Source organism: Canis aureus, chromosome 20 (genome assembly GCF_053574225.1).
Source record: "Canis aureus isolate CA01 chromosome 20, VMU_Caureus_v.1.0, whole genome shotgun sequence".
Classification (NCBI taxonomy): Eukaryota; Metazoa; Chordata; class Mammalia; order Carnivora; family Canidae; genus Canis; species Canis aureus.
Genome location: NC_135630.1, coordinates 46,399,079 through 46,412,695, shown reverse-complemented (window position 1 = coordinate 46,412,695; position 13,617 = coordinate 46,399,079). Strand labels below are relative to the sequence as shown.

Here is a 13,617-nt window from a genome sequence, read left to right as displayed (position 1 = left end):
GCTAATATTAAATATGTTATCATTCGAAGGAGGTGTATGCAGCTTAAAGAAGAAATCAAGATTAAATAAAAGAAAGAAAATCCTAAAGATAGAAATACATATTCCCATTAATAGATACAGAAGAGAAATTCTGGGGTAGGAAAAGTGAATCAAGGCCCCCAAATTCAATTGCTGAGATAACCAGCTTGTCTTCCAGACAGTGGTGTTAATTCAAGGAATCCTGTAATCAAGCTACTCTTCAAATGCAAAGGGGAAAGGCAGAAGGAGTAAGGAATGGATTCATTGCTGTGAAGCAACGAGTAGAGACATCCTAAATTAGCAAAGCCAAAATTAGAAAAGTAGGCACATTTGGTGACTGTTTTTGAAAGACCTCCATCCTACTAATATGCCATAAAGTGATTCTAATGGCAACAGGATGGCAGGCCCATCAGAGTTTTCTAGGAACCTCTGCCCTTTAGAATATATGCTTTATCACTTTCACAAGGCTTAGAATTGCTTACAAAGTGTGGATTTCTTTTCTCCTTCTAAAGGCTTGGGTTTAAAGCAAAGCAACGTGGAATAAAATCTTAAGTGATTCAATGATGACAGATTGAAAGAATAATTGCATTAGTTAATGGTCATGTTTTGACTAAGCATATATAGATGTGCAAACACTCTTAGAATTGAAACCCTAGTGCAAGGTATTCAAATTAAATGTGTGTATATTAACAATCAGGGTACTGCAGCATGACTAATTTATGACAATGTCTGTTGTCCTTTTAAAGTTGTAAATGCATTTAGAAAAGAATTAACTTGTCATTTTTTTGCTGAACAGACGACCAAAATAAAGGGAATGGATCAAGCTTTATATATTTTATGCTCTAGTAATTTTTTATTGAATAGAGTGGGACTATTGATTATGGAAAGCTACTCTAAAGTGCAAAGCTCTTTGCCCTTCAGCAGATGGCTTCGCTAGCTAAACTCCACATATGTATTATTAATAGACTCCTATCGCTATGCACAGCACTTAGCAGTACGTTAACTTTCTTACACTAACACGGGAACAAATCTTCTATCCAAGAGGACTTAAAGTGACACAATGGGGACTCATGAAACAATATACACCAGTAAAAGACAGACTCAATAAAAAGACATCAGTCTTCTTCTGTTGAAACAATTTATAGATTATTTGAAACTATTGTTTCTCATCTAAAGCAGAGTCTCCTGAGGGCTCCAGGTGATGACTCCTTTACTCCTCAAGTGCTGCTGAAAAGCAGCTTAATTAAAACATTTTTTAAAACATCCTTAATGAATCAATTAAAATATTTTTAAAATTGCATGGAGTTCCTATCATGTACAGGGTGTTAGTGCTGTAGTGGATGATCAATGGGAGAAGATACAGAAGATGTGATAGGTGATATGCATGCCATTCTGTTCTGGAAGGCAAACTTTTGCAAATTCAGACTGTGATCTCATTCCTCACTCTTTCTGAAGCTGTACTTACAACCTAATGAAAATAGAAACTTCTTATCTGGAAAACCAGACACGCTGTTAGCAGAAGCAAGACAGCCATTGGGGACCATGTCAAATCAAGCTTCATGTGTCCCTCCCTGTTCTGGGTAGATGTTCTTATTTAATCTCTTTGACGATGCCAATTTCAGCTGCTCTTAATAAGAAATGACTTTGAATCCTTCACACATGTTATATAATAAGTATGATCATGGAAGAAAATATCCTGTGCATGATGTTATTCTGGAATTGCCCTACCTAAGAACATTCATTCATTCATTCATTCATTCATTCACTCACTCACTCACTCACTGTTTTCTGAGCATTTACAATGAGCCAGGCATTTTTATAAGTGTTACCCATTCTTAATTAGAGGAAAAAATAAACAAAAAAAGCCACATCTCTATGTATGGGATGATTTGTAAGAACATTACCAACTATTAAATACTCTTAAAGAATATGGTTATCTTGTTTTGGATCCTCTAGTTTTTAAAGAGTAATATTACAGAGAGTCTCTGACTTACAAGAGCTCAACTTACATATTTCTGATTTGTGATGGCATGAAAGTGAGACACATTCAGTAGAAACCATACTTTCAAATTTGATCTTTTTCCACCTAGCAATGTGTAGTCTGATACTCGCATGGTGCTGGGCAATGGCAGTAAGCCACAGTTCTCAGTCAGCCATGTGATCACAAGGGTAAATTACAGATACACTTAAAACCATTCTGTTTTTCACTTTCAGTAGTCAAAAAATTACATGAGATAAGCAATATTATTATAAAAGAGGCTTTGTGTTAGATTATTTTGCCCAACTTTAAGCTGATTTAAGCATTCTATGCACATTTAAGGTAGGCTAGGCTAAACTATGATGCTTGGTAGGTTAAGATAGAATAAATGCATTTTCGACTCACATCTTTTCGACTTCCATAGGTGTATCGAGGGGTAACTTCAACATAAGTCAAAGAAGATCTTTTTACAAGATTCTTAAGAAGTCTGCACTAAGTGAACAGAAACTGAAAGTTTTCCATTTCCTGAATTCCCCAGCCATTAGCACAGTGACAGGGTGAAGGTGTCGGACCAACACCTCTTCACAACACACAAACCCTATTTCAGCACTTACACAGTTCCAGTGGGCAAAGGAGGCCAATAACCAAGTCAAGTTTTGACTACCATCCTTTTCCTTAGCTCTATCCCTGGCTTCAATATCATCTATAAAGATATATAAATGAATCCCCAGAGCTTTCTCAAAGAAAAAGAATTTTATCTAGAAAAATCTAAAATTGGGTTCAATGCCTTAAAGAGATGTTAGGAACAAACAGGCTGGCCACAGGGAGTTGTTACAGAAACAAATCAAAGTAGGCTGCAGGAGGCCCAGACACTTCTCTCTCTATGAGTCTGCACAGATAGACCATAATAAGGTAAATTCATACATACCAGAGATAAGGAGGGATGGATTGTGAGAGCCCATCTATTCAGTGCCAGACCCAGGTATTGAAACAATGTGTTACAAATGGGCTTTTCTGTGTAGTTTTTTTTTTTTCACACAGTATATGTAATAGTATTAACCACTCAGCCCCTGCCTCAAGATCTAAGCAGTTTTAATCTACATTGGTCACTGTCACCTTTTAACAGTGCCTTATAGTATCTTATAATCCATTTCAAATTCCAAATGATCATTTAAGAGGCAGAACAGCCTCTTAACAATTTTTGTGTGAAAATTGCTATCTCCTGCAGAAGTGGTGGAAGCTGCTGGTGGGTCACCTGAGGTGTCACTTCCAAGAAAGATGTTGATATTTTTCAATATTTGTGTGTGTTACAGTGTCTTCACTCTCTACACAAATACACAAGATCTGGAGTCACAGCTGTTCCAGCATCAGGCCATGCCTCAATTATCTGACATTAAGCATTTAAAATGCTTTCCTTATACTATAGTAAACAGGGCCACCTTATTTATGGTCTTAGAATGCTTTTCACTATCCTCTGAGTTGAGATGTAGGATCTAATAATCAGGACATAAGAAAAGACACAAGAACCAAGGTAGCTTAAAACACATATCTTTCAATGTTTTGAGGTAGACATTAACATAATGCCTAAGGTCACAATGCCTAATGACAGGAGATAAACACACAAGAGAAAAGGTGACAAGTGACAAGCAGATTCATCTTGTCTCTCTCATTTCTATGCCCACCCTCATACGATGCAATGTGAGTACTTGTTATGTTGGAAGGGGACACGAACTTAGAAGTAGGTTGTGGAAAGCAGAATGAAGAGGCTTCTTGGAGTCTATACATGTCTTAGTTAAAAACATACTCTGGAAACAAACTTAAGGCTTTACTATGCTAACTTCTTTATAGTTCTGTAATTTCCATGGTGGCATAACATAGACTAGCTTCTGTGTCCTTTCAAGTTTACTTAAATTCTGGTCTCAGGGAGCACTTCTTAAAACGGGCTCCTCTTGGTCACCATGCCTTTAATGGGATCACACCTTAGGGACTGACACTCATGGTATTTACCACTAAAATGCTGACCAGCAGAGTCCAGCTGGTGAGAAGAGTAGCCCCAAAGTTAGGCAACTGAAGAACTTTTTGAGCAATATTAATATGTAGAACCAAGGGTACTTCTCTAGCTCTTCCCTCTTCCTGGAATATTTTCCCTCGAGTTATCTAAAAGGTTGATTTCCTTACTTTTTCAAGGTCCCCTATCATATTCTGCTTGTGCAAATGAGACTTCTGTAATGACCCTGTTTAATTGTGTAACCTGAGCTGACCCCACATCACAGCATCCCAGCAATCCTGCTATAATGTTTTTTTTTCCCCACAGCTCATGCACACAGTGTATAGCTTATTTATTATATTTATTTGGTATACCTTCACTAAAATTTAAACCCAATGAGTAGGGGAAGGATTTTGACTATTTTGTTCTCTGAGGTATCACAAACATTAAACATAGTGTTCGGCACATAGCAAGAGGTCAATGTACATTTATTGAATGGATGAACACATCTCTTATAGCACAGATGGTGAATGGGTAAAAGCCAAATTGCATTCTGAGAGAGTTTTAAAAAACACTATGAGAAGCCACTGAACATTTCCCTACTGGGGAGAAATATGGTAAATTAGATTGCTTGATGTATATGAATTGCTCATGAATTCTGGGAAAGGAGAAATGGGCATTTTTTATTCCCTAATAGATTTTTGTTTCCATTTCCCCTGTTCACAATGAATTTTAATCACCAATGTCACACTAGAAACAAAAGTTAGTACACAGCCTTTATGCTTTCCTGTGGTAGAGGCCACAGCTCAGATTTCAGACAAATAAGAATGTCAGCCAATGTTAATTCTGTTGTTATTTATGCATTCTCCTGGAATCAGTTGCTAACACATCATTCTCCCTAGGAAACATTGGTTGGTATTCAGTGAGTTCTCAAGGACTCCTATTTCCTACAAATTTACTATTTGAGAAGGTTTGAAAAAAAAAATGTCAAATTCAGTAACATTTCCAAACAGCAGAACTAGAGGGCCAGGTTCATTGTCAATGAAATTTGTCAGACCTATTTTCAGATGTTAAAGTTCAATCAAATGAAGATCAATAAAGAAATTCATCTTTGGTACATCTTGAATCATTACCATTCCACATCATTTTGTTGGAAAGAAACGATACCCATAAACACATAAATATGTGTATATATGCCCTTACCCGGGGATGTGTCTTCCTTACAGCTATCATGAAAGTCATGGAAAGAATATTGACTTTGAAGCCAAATAGACTTCAGTTTTGATTCTGAACAATACCAATTTGCATCACTTTTACCCACAAAAGTGTCCCATTTTGATGATAAGCTTACTGTTCTTCTAAATAATCTTTGTTAAATCTCTGACATAGTTATTGGCCAACAGTATGTACTCAATAAAAGGTAGTCATTATTTAACAAATGTAAATGCAATTCAACTTTCTAGTAATCAGAGACGAACTGCTCTGACTCCCAAGAGAATTGTAATAATTTTTAACAAAGAAAAGAGAAGAAAAAAATGGACAGATGTCTATAAATCAACATCTAGAAGAGGTCGCTATCCTTCCATGAAAGGAATGAAGGAAAAAGGAATCAAGATCAAGTTTATCATTAAACCCAGATTCCATTCCTGGAAGCCTAACATTGGGAGCCCTTCTGAATTATGCCTCCATAGAAAAAAATATTTCACATTACTCAGAAAAAATAATTTTCCCTACCCCAATAAATCACCACAATATACCATCTAAGGAAAGGAGAGATTTTCTTTCTGGAGGAAATGAACACACCTGCAAATAGCAACAAAAGGATTGATTCCCTTCTTTGTAATGCCCTCTATGTGCTGAGCACTGGGACTGACATTTCATGTGCCTGGTCTATATGTATTCAACCCTCAATTTAGGCAGTATAATTGGACTCATTTTATTGAAAAGGAAAATGCCTTGGAGAGATTGTATAGCTTGCCCCAAAACGCACAATTAATATATGATGGTGATGCAATTTTAATCCAAGTGTGTCCAAAATCAAAAGGAACAAAGATCTCAGGCTTTATGTAATTTCCAAACACATTCTTTTCCTCAGTATCAGCGTTTTGAAAGAATTGACACATATTCAACACAACTAGGAAAGATTCTGTGTGACAATAAGTTAATCTTTAAAGAATCATCAACTACATCTACCTCTTCTGTTTTTGAGGTACAGACTGATACGAATCTAAGGGGTCATCTTGGTAAAAAATGAACAAGCAGTAAGTAAGGAGTTGAATCTACACTGAAATCAATGATGAAGTGGAGGAAGTGAGTGGCTAAGAATCTGACAACAGGAACTTGCCCCTTGATTCATCCATCCCTGCCTCATCCTATATACACATCATCTCAAGCATAAAGAATAGTAAGCCCATCAATAATGCCTGTTGATTTTGATTAATTGTGTCATTAATTTTTGTAAGAAGCTGTTTTTTGCCTCATTTTACTTTTCATTGATTCTTGAACCTTATACACCCTAAGAAACTATAGAAAAGATCTATCTAAAATAGCTACAGATTTAAAAGACAGAGTTCAGGGCAGCTGTCCAGCAGCAGCAAATGTATCCCTAAAAGACTTCTGAATAGTCAGCTCCAAATGACTTCTGTCATTATCATACTTGGACTACCAGTGAGTCAACAACCTAGAGAAAAATACATTGGAGGTCTTCACCAAGGACGATACATACAGACAGGCAAAATATAACTAATATAAAAATATTAAAATATAGTTACTAATTTTACTAATCCAGGTCAAGCCTTTTCCCAACATTCTTTGGCTCCCCCAGGACTCTGTACTAGAAACAATGTGCAGGGTGACAATAACCTTTACAGACAGAATTGCATTAGAATTAGGGTGTTGCCACCCACTAGCTATGTAATCTCAAAAATTATTTAATCTCGCTAAGCATCAACAGCCTCATTTGCAAAATGAAGATGTTATGAAATTCATCTTTGGTAAAAATATGTCTAGTCTCTAGGCTGTCTTCTAGTTTCTTAGGTTGTCATAAAATTTAGGTGTTACATGTCAGGTAATGATAACAAATGGTTATTGAGCATTCATTATATGCCAGGTGTTAGAGGAAGTAAATACTGCTAGCAGATGCATAAGCTAAGGCACTAGATTTAAGTTACTTGCCAAAATTCACAAATTTAGAAAGTCACAGAAATAGGATTCCAGCCCAAGGAATCAGAAGCCCATGCTCTTCCACCGTGCTGTACTGCTTTGTGTGGATCTCAAAACTGAGTAAAGACTCAACAATTATGAGTCACAGTTACTGTTGTTACCATCCCTACACTACATAAAATGAGGTTATATGGAACACTCGATACTCATGCAAAGAATGTATAATACCTGTGACATGGTTGCAAGAGTTCTTCAACAATACAGGCCTCTTTCTCAAGAAGTTCAGGGCATTCCTTTCCACCGCCAATAGCAACATGCTTCACTTTCCGGCTCCTGCTCCTAAATCCTGGTGAGAGACTTTCTGAACGACACGTTTTAGAGCAAGGGCTCCAGGAGGACCATTCCGTAGTTTCACAGTCTTTCGGCATGATGCAGGACTGGACAGTCAAAGGGAAGGAGTCTTGCATGCAAAGGCTGAAGGAACAGAAGCAAAAAACAGTAGAGCATAGATTAAACAGATGCAAGCAACATTATGAAGCACCTGTTATGGAAAAAAAAAAACTCTGACATTTGATATAAGCTTTCAAATATGGTTAAAAATGTTAGAGGCATCATGATAAAATAAGAAAGAACATCCATTTTAAGAAAGTATGCTCTATTTTACCTGAAACTGTGAAGTTACTTCACTCTAGCAGAACATATATGTAAGAAGAGTCCACCCTGAACTTTGTCTGAAGCATTACCAAAAATAATGGAGGCTCTCCTACTATGCTTTCACCTACAATATAACATACAGTCGCCATTTGTTGACTGGTCCCCAGGTGTCACACTGTGCTGCATCTCACAGGTACTTTCTCACATCAGTCTCATGAGATTATGTATTATTACCTCCATCTGTAGAAAACAGGCTCAGGAAGGCTAAGTCATTTGTCAAAGGTCAAACAACAGTACAAGTAAACTGTAGAATATTAATCTAGATATTCTTTTACATATTGAGCTATGAAAAAAAATAAACAAATGTGATAACATGTTTCCCCCACACTGCTAGGCTCTGATCATTAAGTTCTTCATTTGCACAATTAAAGTGCTATCAAATGCTAACAATCTAATTGGGAAACAAATAAATAAATAAAAAGGATAATGGGATACTGGGATGAATCCAACACAAAAGCATTTATAATGATGAGGAAAACAGTTGATGAGTCGGTGATGGACCCCCTAGGAAGGCCTGGGGGATGAGAGGAGCTGAGGAGCAGGTTCTAAGCATTAGAGCTGCATTTCTTTGAAAGATTAATAGGAACTTCTGGAGTACAGAAAGATTATTTTAGGTCACTGAAACAGCATATTTGAAGCCTTGATGTAAAACTTCGTGAGGATGGAAACCAAGGGTATGCCAGTGCTAGATGTACTATTGTTTCACAAGAACTATTAAATTTTCAGGAATTTTGCATGCTAGCTAATTTCCTGCAAGTAACTTAAAATTGGCTATGGTGGGAGTATTTACACTACAGAAATCAACAAATTCTGTAAAACAAGGTGCCCACCCCTACTGGACTGGGAGTTAAACATTGATAAATACACCAAAAGGGGGTAAATAAAAGCCAATTTGTCAGCTGCCAAATATCTGTCAATTTATAAAGCACAATGCTCAAAGTGCTTCCTATAGGAAGATATATTTCACATATTAATTGACCCCTTTTTTCCCCCCACTTTTTGTTAGCCATTTCCTCATTCTATCAAAAGCATCCATTACCTTGGGGAAGAAAGGGATGATTTTGATAGGAATATAAGTCAATACATTTTCAAACATTGACTTCCAAAAGTGGGCCTGTGAAAACTGGTGGAGTAATGAACTATATAGTCAGGATTCAATAATGGTTCCTCTGCATGTGTTTAAAAAGAGAGAAGTAGTAAAAACGATTCCATGTTTCTTATATACAAAAATATGTTGATAAGGGAGCCACCACCAGAGAAATGGATTACAGAAGGTGATGCCCATGGGAAAATAAAACATGTTGAAATTCAAGTAAATTATAGTGAGGTTTCCATATTGATATCCCTCATCAAGCCACAGAGAGTTCATGTGTTTATGTGAGTTAAGGACAAATGGGGCTAGGCAGGGCTAGGTAGGGGACCAGGGAAGCAGGCTCACAAAAATCCAAAAATGTGGAGATGAGAGGAAACCAGAGATAAATAAATCAGATCATCCTGTCCCAGATGCCAGAGATGGGGTCTTGTTATAACAGCTACTTGTGACCAACAAAGAATTACCAAAAAAGGAGCCTAAAAAGGAAGTTAGCCATTAAAGATGTTATCACTAGTCCTTACTCAATGATGATATCAATAGATATGTCAAAAGATTTAGGTTCCCTGGTTGGCTTTCAATAAAAGACCAACCCTAAAAGCCCTCAGTGGCAACCTTGTCTGGACCCCTCTCACTCCTGAGAGCTTTCTCTTTGCTTAATAAACTTGCATGCCTTTACTCACTCTCCTGTGTCCACAAGATACATTCTTTGACTCTGTGAGACAAGAACCAAGCTCTCCCGTATCACATATGTGTGTGTACATATATATAAATACATACACACATATATACTTAATATAGACACATATATACTTAATATATACATATATACACATATATACTTTTAAGTCTATTCAAATCAGATTATTCCCTTCAAAATGAAAAAGGCAATGTATACCTCATTACCATTATTCCCTCCAATGTAACATTTTGGGAGATTTGGATTGATGGGGGAACAGAGGACTAGCTGAGGACAAAGCACAAGCCTGGGGCTGCACATTGACGAGTCCTTGAAACAGGGAGAGGGACATTCCTCTGTGGACTCAACTCCCTCAATGTTAATACTTTGCTAAGGGCAAAAGGCAATCTTAGCCTGACCCCCAGGATCCTGTAAATCTACTTTAACATATAAAAAATCCTTTAGAAATTTCCTTTATCACTAAATCCCCAAGATCTGTGTTGGCAATCATCCCCCAAGCACATGGCCCACCAATATATATCTGAAGGGTCTCATGGCTCAGGTTTTATTAAACGGTAATAAGTGATCTTTTCTTTCTTTTTTTTTTCTTAAGGTTTTATTTATTTATTCATGAGAGACACACAGAGAGAGAGAGGCAGAGACACAGGCAGAGGGTGAAGTAGGCTCCACACAGGGAGCCCAATGTATGACTTGATCCCAGGACTCCAGGATCACGCCCTGGACCAAAGCCAGGTGCTAAACCACTGAGCCACCCAAGGATCCCCTAAGTGACCTTTTTCCAATAATAGCTAGGCCCCTCAAGGTCCCGGAAACTCTGTTTCCAAAATTCCTTAGAGAGTATGCTATCCTCAACCTAACCCCTCCCAACTCCCAGGTATATAATTAGTCACCCCTCACAGGCCTGGGGCAGCAACTCTTCCTGCCCACAAGTTCTGTCCCCATGCTTTAATAAAACCACCATATTGCACCAAAGATGCCTCAAGAATTCTTTCTTGGTCATCAGCTCTGGACCTCACCCCACCAAACTTCACCTATATTCCAAAACTTCATCAGTATTAAGACACAGTAGGAGGAACGTCTCTTGAAAATGTCCCACCTAAAAAAAAAAAAAAAAAAAAAAAAATGTCCCACCTATGTCAGAATATACTATCTCTGTGCATGCTGGGGGTAGGGGGAAAAGACCTCTTTTAGTGTATCACACAGCAGAAACCTGTTGATCAAGAAGTATCTAGGTTTCTCACCTTTCAGGAATTGTTATCAGCTTCCAAATTCATACATTGAAGTGCCAACTGTCAGTACCTCAGAATATGTGTCTATTTGAAGGTCTTTAGAGAAATAATGAAGTTAAAATGAGCTCACCAGCGTGGGCTCTAATCCCACTGAATGAATGGTATGAATGGTCTGCTTCCAAGAAGAGATTAGAACACGGGCACATACAGAAGGAAGACTGTGAAGACAGAGAAAGAAGATACTGTCTACAAGCCAAGCAGAGAGGCATCAGATCACTGACACCTGATCTTAGATTTTCCAGACTCCAGAACAGTGAGAAAATTAATTCCCACTGTTTCAGCCACCCAGTCAGTGATACTTTGTTAAGGCAGCTCTACCTCACACAGTAATACAAAACTTAATGGAGTTTTTCAATTTATGTGTTTTTAGAAAAAAAAAAAAAAAAAAGCTCAATTTCCAAGACAGACTTTCCTCTCCCTTTTACATAGAAGGTCCCACACTATGTAGTTCTCTATCTATAACTGAAGTGGTGGTTTTGTTCTTCCCATTTACCAGCTTTCACTCTCTGTTGCTCATCTTCCCCAAAATGACTTTCCTACTGCCTCAGGAGAATGGATAAGACTTGCAAGGAGTTGCAGGGATTGATCAGGGACTTTCACATTTTTGAAAAAGGCTCCTAATTTTTGGAATTAGGAAATGCATATGTTCCATTGAAAACATACTCACTTATTTTTAATGCTATTTTTTACAAACGTGCTTTCTTGGTGTAAAAAAAAAAATTTCATAAAAGGTACCACAGAAGGCCCTGGTCTACTTTGATCAGTGAGATTATATAGATAAGCACTAAGTGGTGAATAAGAAATACCTGGGCATTGAATTTTGCATCACAATACATTAGCATGACCTTAGTTTCTTGGCTACTTAATTTCATTATCTGCAGGAAAAAAAAAAAAAAAGATAATAAAATGTGATTTACTCACCCCTACCCATCATAGTTGTAGTAACTTTTAGTATAAATAGAATAACCTTATAAACCAAAGCCCATTACAAATATTATCATCTACTTACAGAAATGGAAATCAATCCTTTTATAGAAGGTGGTGTCTCTTCTTAAAACAGACATATACTGTGGATTTGTCTTAAAAAAAGATGCTATGGTAATTATAACTGCTTGACATTTACAGAACACGTTGTCATTTGTAAATTACTTCACAAGTATTCACTGTAAAGGAAATCACTGAAACTAAAAATTACTCTAGTAATTCTTACTTCCTCTGAAAATGTAGGAAAATCTCTTTATTTAGAAAATAAGACAGAAACTCTTACAAGACAAAATTCAACAGAAAACTATCTTCTCTTCATCAACACTTCAGTTACTATTTTTAAAAATGTTAAATATCTCAAACATTCAGAAAAGTTAAGTAATAGAATGCATACTCCTAGACTTTACTAGCATAGTTAACGTTTATGTCAGATTTCATTAAATAAAAATATTTTATTTTGTAAAATAAATAAAATTTATTAAAAAAACAAATTCAGGTAAACTTCCCTGTGTTCCTTGTAATTCCTTCTCCAGACATAGCCACCATCTTGACATCTATTTTTGTTATTCTCTACAATGCCTTTATACTTCAACTAAATATGTATATGTTCATAAATATCTATAGCATTCATTGTCTTGCATGTTTTTAAAAGTTTTACTTAAATGTTTTATTAAATGTATTACTTTTGGAAATTATTTTCCTCACTTAATATTATGACTTCTAGCTCTACCCATGTTGATAAATACAGATAGTGTGCTTTCATTTTCATTAGTAATATTCCAATATGAGTAGATAGAAATTCATTTATTCATTTTCCAATTAGTGCACATTTTGGTTGTGTTTACTTTCTTGCAAATCCACAGGATTATTTATTGAACCTCTTTTTATATGTCTTTGTACTACATATGTGAAGTATTTTCTTTAGTATATCTGTCCTGAGTTGAGCCATAAATATTCACATAGCGAATGTATTAGGTATTGTGAGATGTTTCCTTTCTTACATGTTCAAAAAGGCAGTATCAGATGTTTGTTTTTTTTAATATTAGAAAAGTACATTTGTTTTTTGAGCTTACCACTAAGTTTTATATTCTTCTTACACTTAAATGGCTATTCAGTCATCCTATCCATATTGACCATCCATATTGCTTGTCCATTATGGTAGACTGACTAATGCCCACCTTTTTCCCAAGAAAGGAATTCTCCTATCTCTTGTTTCATTGTATAGATCTGACTATTAGTTTTAAGAAAGCTGACTGGAGGAAGGAAGCTGTCAGGGCACTCTCACAAATTATGTATGGATCTTCATTCCATCTACATGTTCACAGAATTATTTTCACACTTACACTATATTCTGCGTGTAAAGGAGAAACTTTCAGACCTATTGAGATTATACTTTGGTAACAAATCCTGAAAACTGAATGATTTAACAAAATAACTGTTCATTTTCCTTCTGCATACAGTTCAGTGTAGACTATCCTAGAAGGCACTCTACCTAAAGACTTAAAGATCCAGTTTGTCCATCTTATATATTCACCATCTAGAATACATGAATTCTAAGTTCACCTTTAGAAAGGAAAGGCAGGGTAGGAGGATGGTCCAAAGTGATTTATAACTTTAGCTAAGAAGTGGCTTACTTTACTTCTGTCTATATTTCATTGGCCAAATCAGTCAAATGGCTCTAATATAACTGCAAAG

The 13,617-nt window shown here is 36.5% G+C and overlaps 1 protein-coding gene across 1 annotated transcript in view; it reads right to left on the bottom strand.

Annotated features, from left to right (window-relative positions):
• THSD7B (thrombospondin type 1 domain containing 7B) overlaps positions 1 to 13,617 on the bottom strand; it is a 726,789-nt gene that overhangs the window by 537,654 nt on the left and 175,518 nt on the right. Inside the window, exon 3 of the mRNA XM_077861538.1 lies at positions 7,374 to 7,619. Within this exon, the coding sequence (XP_077717664.1) occupies positions 7,374 to 7,619 (246 nt within the window). The remainder of the gene's footprint in view (positions 1 to 7,373; positions 7,620 to 13,617) is intronic.